We start from the raw sequence: 16,586 nt of genomic DNA, 5'->3' as shown, positions 1-16,586 counted from the left end.
GGTTACATCCGCATTTGACTTCTTATATAGAGTATATTTTTCTTTACATATATGACCCCCTTTATAGATTCATAGTGAAATATATGATAGTTTCTAAATATCATTAAAGCAGATATCACAATTCAAAATCATTTGTAAAGAAATTTAAGAGAAATTGACAACATCCATCCAAAAAAATAACAATGTGTCATTAACAATTTTCAAAACATGTATAAAATAGCAACATAATACTAATAAAATCAGTATTATTTTTAATCAAAACAACTAAAATTCAAATATGATTAACAAATCAAAATATTTCATGAATATCGTTACGATAAATTAACAACATACATAAATCAAACTCATCGTATGATTACAAAATCAAAATGTCTCATTGATATAGAGTAAATTCACAACACCCATCTAAACATAACAATGTCATTCTACACAATAATTTCTTCATAAAAAACAATGCATGTGCATGCCTAGCTACCACCACCAAGATCATCCTCATGATCATCTTGACCATCCTCATTACTCTGATCCACATCATCACCAACACCGCAACTATCATCATCATCTCCTCCTTCACCACCATCATCCTCATCCTCATCCTCATCATCTCCTGATATATGTTGAACATAATTTGGATCATCGTCTTGGCAATCATTACCTATAGCATTCTGACAAAAAAAATCAATATTACATGTTAGTATTAATTACATAACACAACGCATGTTTTTGTTATACAATGTTAACCATAAAATGAGGTAAGATATAATATCTAATAGTACTAAAAAATAAAATGAAAATATGGTTTAAAAGTATATTGGAAATCCAACTAAGATTACATACCATAGAGTCCATCCAAACAACAAATTCAACCCATCTCTTTTGCTGCAGCACCTCCTTTTCCAAATGATTTGGAGGTCTTCAGGGTAAAAATATATATCCCATGGTTTATATTTGGCCTTAAAAAACAATAGAAAAAAAAAATTGAGAACACAGGAGCAAGATGAAAAAGGAATTGCATGTCTAAACATTTTGAAGTCTCAAAAAGCATTCATCAACATAGAGAAGACTACAACACTACTCTTCACTTCCAAGTTTTCAACTAATGGATTTAACTGACCAGCAATGTTTTTTGCATGAACCATGCTCAAATGCTCAAGATGAGGTAATGAATGGATGCTATGCGCCTATCTGTGAATTGCAACCACAGGCATACATGTAAGTGCAAATTTGTAAATCTCATACCCAGATTTACCCATCATCAAGCACACAACTTTTGCGGGATCCATTTGACATATCTTATGTTTAAGAAGGAATAACATCCTTGAAGAGACTCATGGCTTTTCTTAGGGAAGGATCTTTGCATCCAGAATCTAGATTAACTTTGAACATTTCAATCAAACTAAGGTAAATGAAAGGCAACAATCCATCAGTCAAACCTCACAGGTTAAAAGCACCCGCTGAGTTTCACACAAATGAGAAAGCCTAAGGGAAAAGATTTGAGACATGCATGCTACATGATTTCATGTAGGATAAGTACCTAAGCTTAAGGCAAAAGATTTGAGACATGCAAATGTATGAAGTACAAGATTCAGATAAAGAGAAAGAAGCTCCTTCATGCCATATTCTCACTGACAGTGAATCTCAGATTAGGTACTTATCAAGCATGAAATCATGTTGCATGCCAAGCATGAAATCATGAAGCACACACCATGATAAGATTATCTGACTCCAACTACTGCATCAATATGAAAAATTCAGCACTCTAGACAGTGACATAAGAATAAAAAAACATTGAAAAGATATGAATGCATATTAGCCACTATAGAGGACCAAAACATAAACTTACGCCATAGACAGTGTGGCTGAACCTTTCCCTGCTTTTGCTTCAACAACTTCAGTTCCTCCATCCTGTGTGCGCTTTGTCAAGGCTTTAATGTCCTCCTCAAACAATACAGAGTTTGGCTTTGGTGTTGCCTAAAAAAAATTATCAAAAAAAAAAAGTGTATGTTCCCTTTTTAACTGTATTGAAGGGTAGGTAATTATGATCTCATTTTATCTTTGATAAATTAATCTTCTAATATCCAAGAGTAAAGAACAAACTCAAGATGAGGATCCAACAAAGTCATATACATGTGAAAAAAGTGGAAGAATTGTAACACCCGCATGTCCACCTACAACAGGAACATCAACTTCTGCAGACAGCATAGGATGACATCAACAACAAACATAAAACTGAGAATTGTATCTAATGTTAAAAAAAGCATGATGTTGGTAAGATCCTGCAGCATATCATGTATTGGGTCTAGCCCAGATGGTTGTGTGCAAAGACTGTTATCCTTCCCACCCGGGTTCAATTCCCTCAAGTGACATCTTGAGCTGACTATATTTCTGATGGCCTTGAGCCCTATGATACCATCCTTGAAATGAGGAGAAGTGCCTGGCATGTTTGCCCAGGATGCATATTTCATGATTAAATTATAAAAAATAAAAATATTTTACAGAATACTAAATATTTGAGAGTAGCTAAGCATAACAAGCCAGAATTTTAAATACCTTCAACAGGAACTCCTGCTTTTGAAGCATAGAACATCTTTGCGCGGACAACATCAAGAGTAGTAACACCAAAGAGTTTCTTTTCATTATAGGTCCCTGCCTTCTTAAAAACCTCAGCAGCTATTAGTACAGTAGAATTTACAGGATTGCTGATCATATTTACAATTGCCTGCCATGGATATCAAGTCCTCAGCAATGCCATAAAAACCAATTCTAGATGATTTCTTGAATCCAAATATACCATTCCTGATAGAAGGAAAACACTATCCAGTACACTCTCCCCCCTCTCCATATCTCTATCTATATAATATGTAACAATATACTATACATACTGTACACACACACCAGTACATGAACAAAACAAATAATTGTGAAACATACTTCTTTATCTATTAACTTGCCACACTAATGGTAGTACATACTGATTGTATGTACTATATAATGTTATAGAGGATACCTCGTGATCAAGTGGATTTGTGCACGGTTAAATAGAAGACCAAGGATATTTTTTATATTGATATTCATATGCCAATTTTCTCAAAAGTCCAAAAGCTAAGTTACTAACTACAAGAGGAGAAACAAGAATAACAGGGCTTTAACAGTGGCTGCAAACTTGCATTGGACTGCACAGCTAATTACTCTTAAGTTCATTTCAATTAGTATTTCCTTCTTATGGGCAAAAGTTAGCTGCAATTTGTCTAAATAAAGAGTCAATAATGAGTCAATCACCTATTCGTTTGACTCAAAGAAGTCTTCAAGCTTCGTTAACCTCTCCAGTAGAATTGATTATATACAAGAACAGTATGTAAATCTAGATCAACAACTTGCTTAAAGATTCTTGCAAATATGTATTTGTATATATTGCCATCTCTATAGATCTCAAACATACAAAGCCTTCGACAAAGCAAATTACAATGAACGTCATGCTTATTCCTATGAAATAGTCAATAAGAAAATCGCATGAAAACAAAAACTTCAAAGAAGATCATAAATCATGACAACTTACCTCTAGGCAGTATTTTGCAATTGCAGAGCAAAGAGATTTAACAATCCCTGCATTGATGTTGAAGAGATCATCACGGGTCATGCCAGGTTTTCGAGGCACACCAGCAGGAATGATCACAACATCTGCATTCTCCAATGCCATGCCAAGTTGTTCCTCTCCCATATATCCTGCAACCTGCACCCAGGTCACACTGCTGTGAATTACTGACAAGGTCGTGACACAAGCATGATAAAATCAATATGGCAGTACCAAATTAAATGATAAATATGTAGACCAAAAAATAAGAAAAGAAATTATTATCGCAAAGTTCCAAAAGAAGTAAAACTTGTTATCCTTGTTCCATGACCCAAGCAATGGTATGTCCTCCTCATAGTGAACAAGAATAGGATTATTTGTATTCTATAGTAAAATCCACCTTTTGGCTTTTACCGAGGAGATAGAGCACCAAAAGCAATGATTATGCTCGTAGGAGATTGAAGACCTATACCAACCCACGTTTCAATCAGGGTATAATCTTGTCCAATCCAGGTATACGACATTTCAATTAGGGTATAGTCTTATCCAATCCAAGTATAAAAGTGATGCTGTGATAAATAATTAGCATTTCACAAGCCACTTTAGGGAGTTTATTCAACCTTAGTTTAATTTACGCTGCGAAGACTATTTTGATTTAATCTACTCATGGATAAAGAGGAAAATCTAAACGACCCCAAAAAGGTTGGATATAGAGGCAAATCCAATATGCAGAGGGTCATCAATTCAATCCTCACAAAATAACAAATTGACAATGCAATGAGACTATTCTAACTTCTAAGTAGTCATTAGGCCAAGTATGACTTAGATCCATCAAATCAAAAAGTCCTATTAAGCAGAGGCATATGATCCAGCCGTGGACTCTGCTAAAAATATAGATGCACTTTTCATCAAAAAAATATGAACTACCTCGTCCATTGGGCTGTGGTTTAGTGGCAAGTTGTAGGGTGCTTGTCATGAGGATGACCCAGGTTCAAAACCCAGGAGGCATATTCCCATGATAATGCGGCTGCCCATGTCATTCCAAAATATGAAGTCGGGTTAATGTGATAAACACCAGTTCAATGATAATGCAGAGGTGCTGTTAATGATGACCCCTGTGCTATTGAGGTTTGCACAAATGAGCCCATCTGCAAGTCATGCGTGACTTTGATGAATAGATGCAATTAAGGTGTTTCACCCACGCCAGTCAAAAGGCCTTGACCAAACAAAAACAATAATAGTGAGCCCAACCTCAATTTCAACCTTCTCCTATCAATAGCAAATACTACTACTGCTAATAATAATAATAAGCACAGCCCAAATTTCAATCTAGCCATAAATGTCAGGCAGATTATTGTCAAGTAGTTAAATCATAGCACTTTCAGTGCCCTCTTAGAAGTATGTTGCGGCATTATCTCACCATCGGAGTTAACTACCATATTGAGATTCAACAGACAAGATCAGGTGCAAATCCTGCATGAAATTGGTGGAATAGAGATTCTATGTTTGTATCATCTACAATAAGGGCAAAACCCACTATGTTAACAGAAAGACATTTGCCAACAAGAAAACAATCAAAAATAATAATAATGTAGCCCTCAATATCTGCCTCTTTTGAAATGGCCCAAAGAATGTCAGGTATAGTCAAATCCAATATTCACGGTGTACAATACAATCGTTTTAGAATGACAATGCGATGGGCGTTGCTTCAATGGATTGTGGGCCAAATGTCACCTAGATCCATAAAATTAAAAACCCTAATCGAGTAGGTGCACATGATGCAGCTATGGATTTCCACGAAATAAATATCTAGGTGCTTTTTTTCATCAATCAAAATATGCACAAACACATTTACAAACTGACCATGAAAGTGAATTGAGTTGACCATTAACGTGAATTGGGTTGTGTTTAAGAAATTAAATCATTGCGCTTTCAGGGCTCAAACCCACGTTCAAAATCCCCGGAAGGCATATTTCCTGCAAAAATGTGGCCAAAAGAATAAATTCCACATTCGAAGAATCCCAGAGACCTTGACAGGTTATAGCAGTGGAGTCTAAGCCTAGTATAAGGCCTGGTTCCCTTAAAAAAATAGGCGCTTACCAAAATAAATAAATTATCTGACCATGGACAATATCAGAAACGTAAAATCAAAGAACTAATAACAGGTAAAACACTAACGAAAAGTAGATCCTACCAAGTGGGTCGTCGTACGATCGATCCCAATGGAGATCCCTTGAAACTAAGATCAAAACATCTCTATCGTTCACAGAGAGAACAGATCCAGCATACAGAGAACGAAAAAAACGCGGTAGGAAAAATATATATCCCATGGTTTATATTTGGCCTTAAAAAACAGTAGAAAAAAAAATTTGAGAACACAGGAGCAAGATGAAAAAGGAATTGCATGTCTAAACATTTTGAAGTCTCAAAAAGCATTCATCAACATAGAGAAGACTACAACACTACTCTTCACTTCCATGTTTTCAACTAATGGATTTAACTGACCAGCAATGTTTTTTGCATGAACCATGCTCAAATGCTCAAGATGAGGTAATGAATGGATGCTATGCGCCTATCTGTGAATTGCAACCACAGGCATACATGTAAGTGCAAATTTGTAAATCTCATACCCAGATTTACCCATCATCAAGCACACAACTTTTGCGGGATCCATTTGACATATCTTATGTTTAAGAAGGAATAACATCCTTGAAGAGACTCATGGCTTTTCTTAGGGAAGGATCCTTGCATGCAGAATCTAGATTAACTCTGAACATTTCAATCAAACTAAGGTAAATGAAAGGCAACAATCCATCGGTCAAACCTCACAGGTTAAAAGCACCCGCTGAGTTTCACACAAATGAGAAAGCCTAAGGGAAAAGATTTGAGACATGCATGCTACATGATTTCATGTAGGATAACTACCTAAGCTTAAGGCAAAAGATTTGAGACATGCAAATGTATGAAGTACAAGATTCAGATAAAGAGAAAGAAGCTCCTTCATGCCATATTCTCACTGACAGTGAATCTCAGATTAGGTACTTATCAAGAATGAAATCATGTTGCATGCCAAGCATGAAATCATGAAGCACACACCATGATAAGATTATCTGACTCCAACTACTGCATCAAGATGAAAAATTCAGCACTCTAGACAGTCACATAAGAATAAAAAAACATTCAAAAGATATGAATGCATATTAGCCACTATAGAGGACCAAAACATAAACTTACGCCATAGACAGTGTGGCTAAACCTTTCCCTGCTTTTGCTTCAACAACTTCAGTTCCTCCATCCTGTGTGCGCTTTGTCAAGGCTTTAATGTCCTCCTCAGACAATACAGAGTTTGGCTTTGGTGTTGCCTAAAAAAAATTATCAAAACAAAAAAGTGTTAGTTCCCTTTTTAACTGTATTGAAGGGTAGGTAATTATGATCTCATTTTATCTTTGATAAATTAATCTTCTAATATCCAAGAGTAAAGAACAAACTCAAGATGAGGTTCCAACAAAGTCATATACATGTGAAAAAAGTTGAAGAATTGTAACACCCGCATGTCCACCTACAACAGGAACATCAACAACTTCTGCAGACATCATAGGATGACATCAACAACAAACATAAAACTGAGAATTGTATGTAATGTTAATAAAAGCATGATGTTGGTAAGATCCTGCAGCATATCATGTATTGGGTCTAGCCCAGATGGTTGTGTGCAAAGACTGTTATCCTTCCCACCCGGGTTCAATTCCCTCAAGTGACATCTTGAGCTGACTATATTTCTGATGGCCTTGAGCCCTATGATACCATCCTTGAAATGAGGAGAAGTGCCTGGCATGTTTGCCCAGGATGCATATTTCATGATTAAATTATAAAAAGTAAAAATATTTTACAGAATACTAAATATTTGAGAGTAGCTAAGCATAACAAGCCAGAATTTTAAATACCTTCAACAGGAACTCCTGCATTTGAAGCATAGAACGTCTTTGCGCGGACAACATCAAGAGTAGTAACACCAAAGAGTTTCTTTTCATTATAGGTCCCTGCCTTCTTAAAAACCTCAGCAGCTATTGGTACAGTAGAATTTACAAGATTGCTGATCATATTTACAATTGCCTGCCATGGATATCAAGTCCTCAGCAATGCCATAAAAACCAATTCTAGATGATTTCTTGAATCCAAATATACCATTCCTGATAGAAGGAAAACATTATCCAGTACACTCTCCCCCCTCTCCACATCTCTATCTATATAATATGTAACAATATACTATACATACTGTACACACACACCAGTACATGAACAAAACAAATAATTGTGAAACATACTTCTTTATCTATTAACTTGCCACACTAATGGTAGTACATACTGATTGTATGTAATATATAATGTTATAGAGGATACCTCGTGATCAAGTGGATTTGTGCACAGTTAAATAGAAGACCAAGGATATTTTTTATATTGATATTCATATGCCAATTTTCTCAAAAGTCCAAAAGCTAAGTTACTAACTACAAGAGGAGAAACAAGAATAACAGGGCTTTAACAGTGGCTGCAAACTTGCATTGGACTGCACAGCTAATTACTCTTAAGTTCATTTCAATTAGTATTTCCTTCTTATGGGCAAAAGTTAGCTGCAATTTGTCTAAATAAAGAGTCAATAATGAGTCAATCACCTATTCGTTTGACTCAAAGAAGTCTTCAAGCTTCGTTAACCTCTCCAGTAGAATTGATTATATACAAGAACAGTATGTAAATCTAGATCAACAACTTGCTTAAAGATTCTTGCAAATATGTATTTGTATATATTGCCATCTCTATAGATCTCAAACATACAAAGCGTTCGACAAAGCAACTTACAATGAACGTCATGCTTATTCCTATGAAATAGTCAATAAGAAAATCGCATGAAAACAAAAACTTCAAAGAAGATCATAAATCATGACAACTTACCTCTGGGCAGTATTTTGCAATTGCAGAGCAAAGAGATTTAACAATCCCTGCATTGATGTTGAAGAGATCATCACGGGTCATGCCAGGTTTTCGAGGCACACCAGTAGGAATGATCACAACATCTGCATTCTCCAATGCCGTGCCAAGTTGTTCCTCTCCCATATATCCTGCAACCTGCACCCAGGTCACACTGCTGTGAATTACTAACAAGGTCGTGACACAAGCATGATAAAATCAATATGGCAGTACCAAATTAAATGATAAATATGTAGACCAAAAAATAAGAAAAGAAATTATTATCGCAAAGTTCCAAAAGAAGTAAAACTTGTTATCCTTGTTCCATGACCCAAGCAATGGTATGTCCTCCTCATAGTGAACAAGAATAGGATTATTTGTATTCTATAGTAAAATCCACCTTTTGGCTTTTACCGAGGAGATAGAGCACCAAAAGCAATGATTATGCTCGTAGGAGATTGAAGACCTATACCAACCCACGTTTCAATAAGTCTTTGTTTTGAATACAAAGTGGCAGGAAGATAAAAATGTAAAAACATAAGCTAATTCACAGCAGAAACAAGACACAGGTAGAAAGAACAAATAATTTATGACAGGATCCCTGTTGATGAATCTAGTCAGCCATATGGTGATCAATTAGAGATCAATGCCTTTCATGAAATCATCGTCAAAAGAATGGACATTCTTATAACAAAACATTTTACCATCTCCCTAGCTTTATTCTTTGGCAGCCATGGCTTCCACCTCTACTCTTTGGTTTGTTCAGAATTTCAATTATTTCAGTGCTTATTGTGTGTCATCATGGTACTGTCATCATCTGCTGGCTGTTCTGTACAAGTCGTCACACTAGCAAATTATGAAGAGCCCTCTATCTACACCCTTTCCAATGTATCACATGCCCCAGAGTCCTCCGCTCTTCAATGAGGTTAGCAACTGTACTAGATGGCTTCATGGAAATAAGCTTCCTGCAGGTTTACATAGGACTGTGACAGCATTCTTGACATGACTTAATATGGCAAAGTTCCAACCACCTAATGCAGCGTTTCCAACTATGAGAACATGGAACTGTTAACTTCCCTTTGTGATGTTTCAAGTTTTACACTGTCAGAAAAGTAAATCTAGGCCAAAATTATAACATTTACCAGTCAAAATTTATATGAAATTCACTCTCAAAAGGTAGAGCCTTTTGTTTATTACCGTCCATATTACCTGAAAAAAGATAAACCATATTTGCATGCTGTAACTCTTTGTTCTGTGCAATAATATGTGAAGCAATTCTCCAACAACAAAAAAATCTGGAGGTCAATTTTCTGTCACATTAACAGTAGTGTCTCTATAATCTCTAATGGCAATGAGAGTTTACCAACAGTAAACAGTATGGGAAGGAATGTCTCTTGGTCTAGATTTGAGGAAAATGATTACCAGCCCATCTGAACGAATACATTGATCAAGCATACACTTACCCTTCTTCAAGGGAGTATACATGCTGCATCACCACACTATTTGAAAGGCTTTAACCTTCTCTATTTGCCAACATTTTTACGATAGTCATACTGATAATCCTGTTAAACCATCACCAACACTGAAATTTGATAACAAGGAAAGAAACTGTTAAAACAGCAAACAACAGAGAGATCCAGAAATAAAAGGATCCAGTCTTTTGAGAATCAATTTTGCTATGTAATTGTTTCACAGTAGAAGAAAAGACCAATAATCTTAAGGATAATCATATATTGTTCTCTATAGATGGAAACCCAGAATGCATCAAAGTGAGAAAAAATAAAAACATCCTCGTCACCTTTCAAAACTCATTTGGTAGATTGGAATATGTTAATGGATTTGGCTCACAACCGCTGGCCATCATCTCTTCAAAGATTGCATATGCACGATCCACTCTGCTTGCTATGCTAAACGTGCGAATTAGTGCATTGTAGGTAGCAATATTTGGTTCATAACCCCTAGAAAGGAGTTCTGCATATACCTCACCTGCTTCCTCCATCATACCAACCTTTCCAAGGTGACCTATCAAGGAATTGTAAGCAAACAAGTTTGGGATAGAACCACTGTTCTTCATTTCCTCAAAAACTTTAAATGCTTCCTCTAACTTTTCAGCTGTGCCCAGTCCATCAATGATGATATTATACACGATTGTATCAGACTTCAAGCCACTAGACTTCAGTTCTACAAAGAAATGAAAAGCCTCATCTACCCTATCAACCATACAAAGACTGCCTATGAGAATAGTGTATGATTTTACATCAGGTTTTATGCCCTCTGCTACCATTCTCTCGAAAAGCTGACAAGCTTCATCTACATCCCCTACCTTCCCAGAGGCGTTCATGAGAATATTGTAAACTGCACAATTAGGCCTGCACCCGTTTTCAATCATTTCTTGAAAGAAGTGATTGGCCTCAGAATACTCTTCCTGCCTTACCAAGTCCATCAATAAGAGGACCATAAGTAGATGGGGTGAGAAGATATCCCCTCTTCACCATATGACCATACAAATCTATGGCTTCATCCACTCTACCGGCCATCACAAGACCTGATATGAGGGTGTTGTAGTTTACTGTATTCATCTTGCATCCTCTAGCACGCATCTCATCAAGAAGCTTGAAAGCATCATCCATCTTTCCAGCCTTTCCAAGAGCATCAAAGAAGGCGTTGTAAGTGTAAACATTTGGATTACAACCTGACTTCTTCATCTGTTTGAAAAGATCCCAGGCAATATGCATATGGTCGGCTTTACATAACCAATCAATAAGAGTATTGTAAGCAATAGTGTCAAGAGCAACGCCTCGATCTTTTGATTCTTCAAATACTCTGTGAGCGTCAAACACTCTTCCTGCTTTGCATAGGGATTTGATGAGAGAGCGTACCACATATATGTATTGACTACCACCCTTAGCCAACATTTCTTCATAGGTCAAGATTGCCTCATCCAACCTGCCCACTCTGCCCAGGCCATCAATTAGGGCTGCACAAGCAACATCATCGGGAAGCAGTCCCATCACATCATAGAACTCCTTGAACACTCTCAAAGCATAATCCATTTGCCCAGCTTTTGCAAGCCCTGGCAAAACAGTACCCATAGTTACAAGGTTTGGAGAAAATTTGTTTTTCATATCTTCAAAGAGCTGGCAAGCTTCATCAATTCTATTTGTTTTTATGAAACCATCAATTAGTATGTTGTAAGTTATCTCATCAGGGTAACACCCATTTTCTGTCATCTCTTGCATTATCTTGAAAGCCATATCTACCTCTTTATTCTTACAGAGACCATTCAACATTGAATTGTGTGTAATAACATTTGGTGGGCATCCCTTTTCCCTCATTCGTTGAAATAACTCTATTGCTTCCTTAACCTTGCCATCTTTGCCAAGCCCATCTACCAGAATATTATATGTTATAACAGTGGGGGGAAGATTCACCTGCTGCATTTTGTGAAACATCTCCCATGCCTCATCTGTTCTGTCTTCCTTGTAAAGAATATCAATCAAAGTATTGTTAGTGACAGTGTCTGGTTCACACCCACTTTCTATCATCTTCAAGGTCATCCCAATAGCTTCATCCACTTTTCCTGCCTTGGCATAGCAGCATATCATGATATTATACGTGATTACATTAAGGGACAGACCTGTCCGTTTCATTTCTTCAAAAAGTTCATTCACTTCTTTAATCCTTTCTACCCTCCCGAGGCTATCTATACAAACATTGAAGGAAACAACATTTGGAGAAATTCCTTTTTTCTTCATCTGCAGAAACACGTCATATGCTTCATCAGCCTCACCATTCTTTCCATGATAATCGATGAATAAGCTGTAGGTTAAAGATGTTGGATCACACCCTTTATTGTGCATAACCTGAAAAAACTTCTGTGCATCCTCCAACCTGTTATTCTTAAGAAGACCTCCAATCAACGAATTGTAAGTATACAGATTGGGAGAACTCCCTCTCTCCACCATTTCATCCAACACTGCAAGTGCCTCATCAGTATTTCCACATGTGCATAGGGCGTTGATAATAGTAGTAAAGGTAACTACAGTTGGAGCACATCCATCAGCTATCATCTCCTTCCAAAGCTCCCATGCAGCATCGACAAGGCCACAATCCCCATATTTATCTATCAAAGTATTGTATGTGATAGAATCAGGACTACATTTGTTGCTTCTCATCTCTTTCAGTAATGCTGTCGCCTCATCCAATCTACCTGCATTACAGAGAGCATCCATTAATGTGGTGAACAACACAACATCCGGTTTGTAGCCCTCCTCCTTCATTTGTCTCCACAGGCCCCATGCTTCATCGACCTTGCCAGCTCTCCCGTGTATCTTTATGCAGAGTGTGAAGGTGTACACATTGGGTCTCAAGCCAAATTTTCACATTTCAGCCAGAAGTCCCATCACTTGTCCTGTATCTCCCATTTCTCCGCAGGCACCCATTAGTACAGAATAACATTTTAGGCTTGGCAACAATCCTTCTGAAATCATCTTCCTGTACACCACCACGGCTTCTTTCCGAAATCCTGATTTGATTAGTAATCCTATAAGACCATTGTAAGCAAAGTCACTAAGCATAAGCCCAGATTTCTTCATCTTTTCCAGGGCTGAAGGAATTTGCTCCAAACCACCTGCTATTCCGAGGTTGCGGAGAATTATTAAATAGGTCTGGGAATTAAGCCTACAGCGTTGCTTTTGCATCAAATCTAAAACGCGTGCCATCTCCTTCACCATGCGGGCTCTTCCGAGGATTTCTAGCATGGTATTGTAGGAATATGTGGTATTGTAGGAACCTTGGCTATAATTGAAGCCCTCCTAATTTCTCCAATAGCAATTTTATGTTCTGCTAAAGCGATTTTGCCTAATTCCACATAAGAAATTTCACAGCCCCCATGCCCATCTTGAATCTTAGCATATATAGCTTGTCCTGTATTCTCTGAATAGGTGCAGATATTATTGTAGTTTATGAAGCTTAAATTTCCTTTTTAATTCAAGAACAAGTATGACCCTTCAGCGCACTACATCACCCATTAATCTGATAAAATATTCAAAACCTTCCTCTCTGTTTCTGCCACAGTATCTCCTCATTTGTCTTCAATAAAATTCATGAAGTTTTGGCATGAAGTAGAGACACTCTCATGCAGGGGTGATGTCTCCTTTGCAGCAGGGTAGTAGTCCACTGGTGTCACAAAAGGAACCAAATGGTGATAAATGTTTCTTTTATAATTTCTTAATTAAATATGAATTAAATATGAAAGGGGCGACATAAATCAGTTATAATTTTTTTTAATTGATGGTGACACCAACGTAAATGGTCTTTGCCCACTGGTTTAAAGGGCCTTGGAGAAGTCAAAGATACAGAGGTTGAGATACATGACTCAAGCAGAGCTCAGGTAGCAGTGATTGCAAACTTGACCGAACTTTTATGTAAATACAAACAAATGTTGTTTATATTATAACATTGGGAGGCTCCATATTTCTTTCCTACAAAAATTTCCTCAAACAGCATGTAATATGAAACAGGTTTGGTTCAATTTCTAATATACCCAGTTATTCAAATCTCATTATTCTCTGCCCTACCTTAATAGCATGCGGTTATGCCTCCCGGCCATTATACAGTCCAGCTAGCCGGGAATGTTAATTAGCTGTGGTCTTTTTACATCCTGGGTTAAGGTCAGAAAGCCAGATTCTGGAGCAAATCTGAAAACTGCAAATTAAACACTATGCATACGAAGTTCCAAGGGAGAAATTATGCACTGCTTGGGAGTGAAGCTTCTGGTGCGCCAAATCTGAAAACTGCAAATTAAACACTATGCATACGAAGTTCCAAGGGAGAAATTATGCACTGCTTGGGAGTGAAGCTTCTGGTGCGCCACGTGTCTTCAACAGAGGTGGGAGATATTGGCGCTGTGCTCAGCTGTTTGATGTTGGAAAGGTATCCTTCCTCTTGTTCACCTGGACCATTTGAACTGCCAACACACAAATGTCTGATTTCCTCAAACTCAGTAACAACTTGCTCCATGTGTGGTCTGTCATCTCTTTCTGACGCCAGGCATCTGAACGCTAATTCGGAAACGGCACATACCATGGCCTTTGCCTCATGGTTCTTTTCGATATTGAGTTGCAGATCCACAAGCTCATGCAAAGCCCCTTCTTGAATCTTAGCTATTGCCATGGTAGCAAGGTTGATTTCCCTGGTCTTCCGATTGGTGTCCACTGCTAATCTGGCAGAAATGATCTCCACCAAAACGACCCCGAAGCTGTACACATCGGATTTCTCTGTCAGCTGATAGCACTGATAATACACTGGATCAAGGTAGCCTGGTGTGCCCTGTGGAGAAGTGGTGACATGTGAGGCATCTACAGGCACAAGTCTGCAAAGCCCAAAATCAGCCACTTTGGCAATAAAATTTTCTCCCAAGAGAATGTTTGAGGATTTCACATCTCTGTGCAATATAGGCGGATGAACACTGTGAAGAAAAGCCAAGGCCTGCGCAGTTTGAACAGCAATATTAAAGCGAGTATTCCATGGTAATCCCTTGGGGTTTTTGCGATCGCCATGAAGATGATCAGCTAGGGTTCCGTTTGGGGCAAATTCGTATACGAGCAGCAGCTGTGGGCTGTGTGCAGGGGTGCAGCCATAAAGCCGGACAATGTGTGGATGATTCAAAGTCGAAAAAATCTTAACCTCATTGATGAACTGATCGAACTGATCGACCCTCCTGGAGTTATCATGAGAAAGTCTCTTTACCGCCACAGTTCTTCCGTCGCTAAGCTTACCCAGATAGACCGACCCGAGCCCTCCAACCCCAATTTCGTTCTCCTCGTGGAAGCAATTTGTTGACTGGCGAAGTGCTTCGTAAGAGAATATTGGCAAATGGCCTGTCTCGCGCCCAAGCACACACGCTTCCATGTCCTTTCTCTCATATTTGCAGAAATTCCTAGAACTTTTTCTTTTTTTCAGACAATACCCTAATAACAGTACCGCTATTGCTACCAAAGCAATTCCTCCAGTGGAGCAACCTGTGGTGACACCAGCAGATAGATATGAATGTGATCCTTTGTCCAACGCCGAAGAAAATAATGAAAAGAAAGATACAAATTCAGTACTAAATCACCGTGGAGATACCGAATACTAGGAAGAATTATATTTACCTATTACAATGGCGGGCCTGTTTTTATGACCTGCAACGCGGTCATAACAACTATTATGAGTAAAAGCAAAATCGATAGTTTTTGCAAAGAGGGGGAATACTTGGCAATATAGGGAAACACATACACATATGTCCATGGGTTCAAGAGTGCAGAATGGAGGGAACATTTAAAACATTTTTATAGATTGTGATAATTTAAGCATTGGGTCTTGTAATCGAATTGGGAGAAGGGGTTCAGGAAAAGTAGCAATGCTATGGGTGGGCATATCTCTGTATGCGAGGTGCCATCGGGACAATAGCAAATAAACGTTTTAGTTGGTTCTGAAATGTTATAACCACATCTCCCGCCACTGTTCATACAAGCGCCACAGCTTCGGTTTCCCTTCGTGAGCAGTAATTTTGCTTGTATACCATTTTTATGGTCCCAAAGCTTTCTTTTAACGGTGTTGTTCTATTCACTGATCCACTAGAGAAATGATTACCATGAAATCAGGTAGGAGTTTTTTGTTCGTGAAGAACGGAGGCGGGAGATGGAATCACTAGAGAAGGTCTCATCTCTTATTCATTTCCCTTGAATTTACAGTCCATGCTTAGTGAGGGTTATTTGCTTTGCTGTAGCTTACATCTTGTTTTATTCTTTTCAAGAGGAAAATTTTCGGATTTCAAATTTGGAGAGACGAACTCTATTGGTTTTCTGTCTCCATCACCAATGGATCCACTGGCTGAGTAGTACCTAACAAGGTTTTCTTCAGGCTTATCACCTGCTTAGCTTTGTTTTTATTGTCTCTACGAATTTGCAAAATCTCTGCTTTTGTGATGGAGCACAACCAATACTTAGTTACATAAACTCTTATGGTAGCCAATAAACCATTCAATGATACTTTGCAGTGAATCAAA

General features: G+C 37.9%; 3 protein-coding genes across 5 annotated transcripts; all 3 read right to left on the bottom strand.

Moving 5' to 3' along the window:
- Nucleotides 1-319: 319 nt before the first annotated feature.
- LOC149139517 (uncharacterized) lies at nucleotides 320-9,203 on the bottom strand. Its single transcript, XM_089446873.1, has 3 exons — nucleotides 8,937-9,203; nucleotides 8,522-8,695; nucleotides 320-665 (listed from the first exon to the last, which is right to left on the bottom strand). Exons 2-3 carry the CDS (start codon nucleotides 8,681-8,683, stop codon nucleotides 468-470), a joined length of 360 nt encoding a protein of 119 aa, XP_089302999.1. The 5' UTR covers nucleotides 8,684-8,695; nucleotides 8,937-9,203; the 3' UTR covers nucleotides 320-467.
- On the bottom strand, nucleotides 840-3,168 carry LOC149139518 (malate dehydrogenase, mitochondrial-like). Of its 3 annotated transcripts, XR_016264125.1 has the most exons (5): nucleotides 2,551-3,168; nucleotides 2,128-2,189; nucleotides 1,844-1,971; nucleotides 1,115-1,185; nucleotides 840-953 (listed from the first exon to the last, which is right to left on the bottom strand). XR_016264125.1 is itself a non-coding variant. In XM_089446871.1 (4 exons), the coding sequence occupies exons 1-4, from the start codon at nucleotides 2,705-2,707 to the stop codon at nucleotides 863-865; spliced, it is 438 nt and encodes a 145-aa protein (XP_089302997.1). In that variant the 5' UTR covers nucleotides 2,708-3,168; the 3' UTR covers nucleotides 840-862. The 3 variants fall into 3 exon arrangements, 2 of the variants coding, with proteins under 2 accessions (XP_089302997.1, XP_089302998.1); XM_089446871.1 differs by lacking the exon at nucleotides 1,115-1,185; XM_089446872.1 differs by lacking the exon at nucleotides 840-953 and having other exon boundaries at nucleotides 1,111-1,185.
- Nucleotides 9,204-9,902: 699 nt separating the features above from the next.
- LOC149139516 (uncharacterized) lies at nucleotides 9,903-15,867 on the bottom strand. Its single transcript, XM_089450752.1, is given in 5 exon segments — nucleotides 9,903-10,118; nucleotides 10,335-10,952; nucleotides 10,954-13,350; nucleotides 14,345-15,558; nucleotides 15,691-15,867. Coding segments are annotated over 4 exon segments (4,392 nt in total). The 5' UTR covers nucleotides 15,857-15,867; the 3' UTR covers nucleotides 9,903-10,118; nucleotides 10,335-10,337.
- Nucleotides 15,868-16,586: the final 719 nt, after the last annotated feature.

This window comes from Pinus tabuliformis, chromosome X (assembly GCF_031772625.1).
Source record: "Pinus tabuliformis cultivar Carrire ecotype Pingquan chromosome X, CPIR1, whole genome shotgun sequence".
NCBI lineage: Eukaryota > Viridiplantae > Streptophyta > Pinopsida > Pinales > Pinaceae > Pinus > Pinus tabuliformis.
This window is presented reverse-complemented; position numbering and strand designations above follow the sequence as displayed.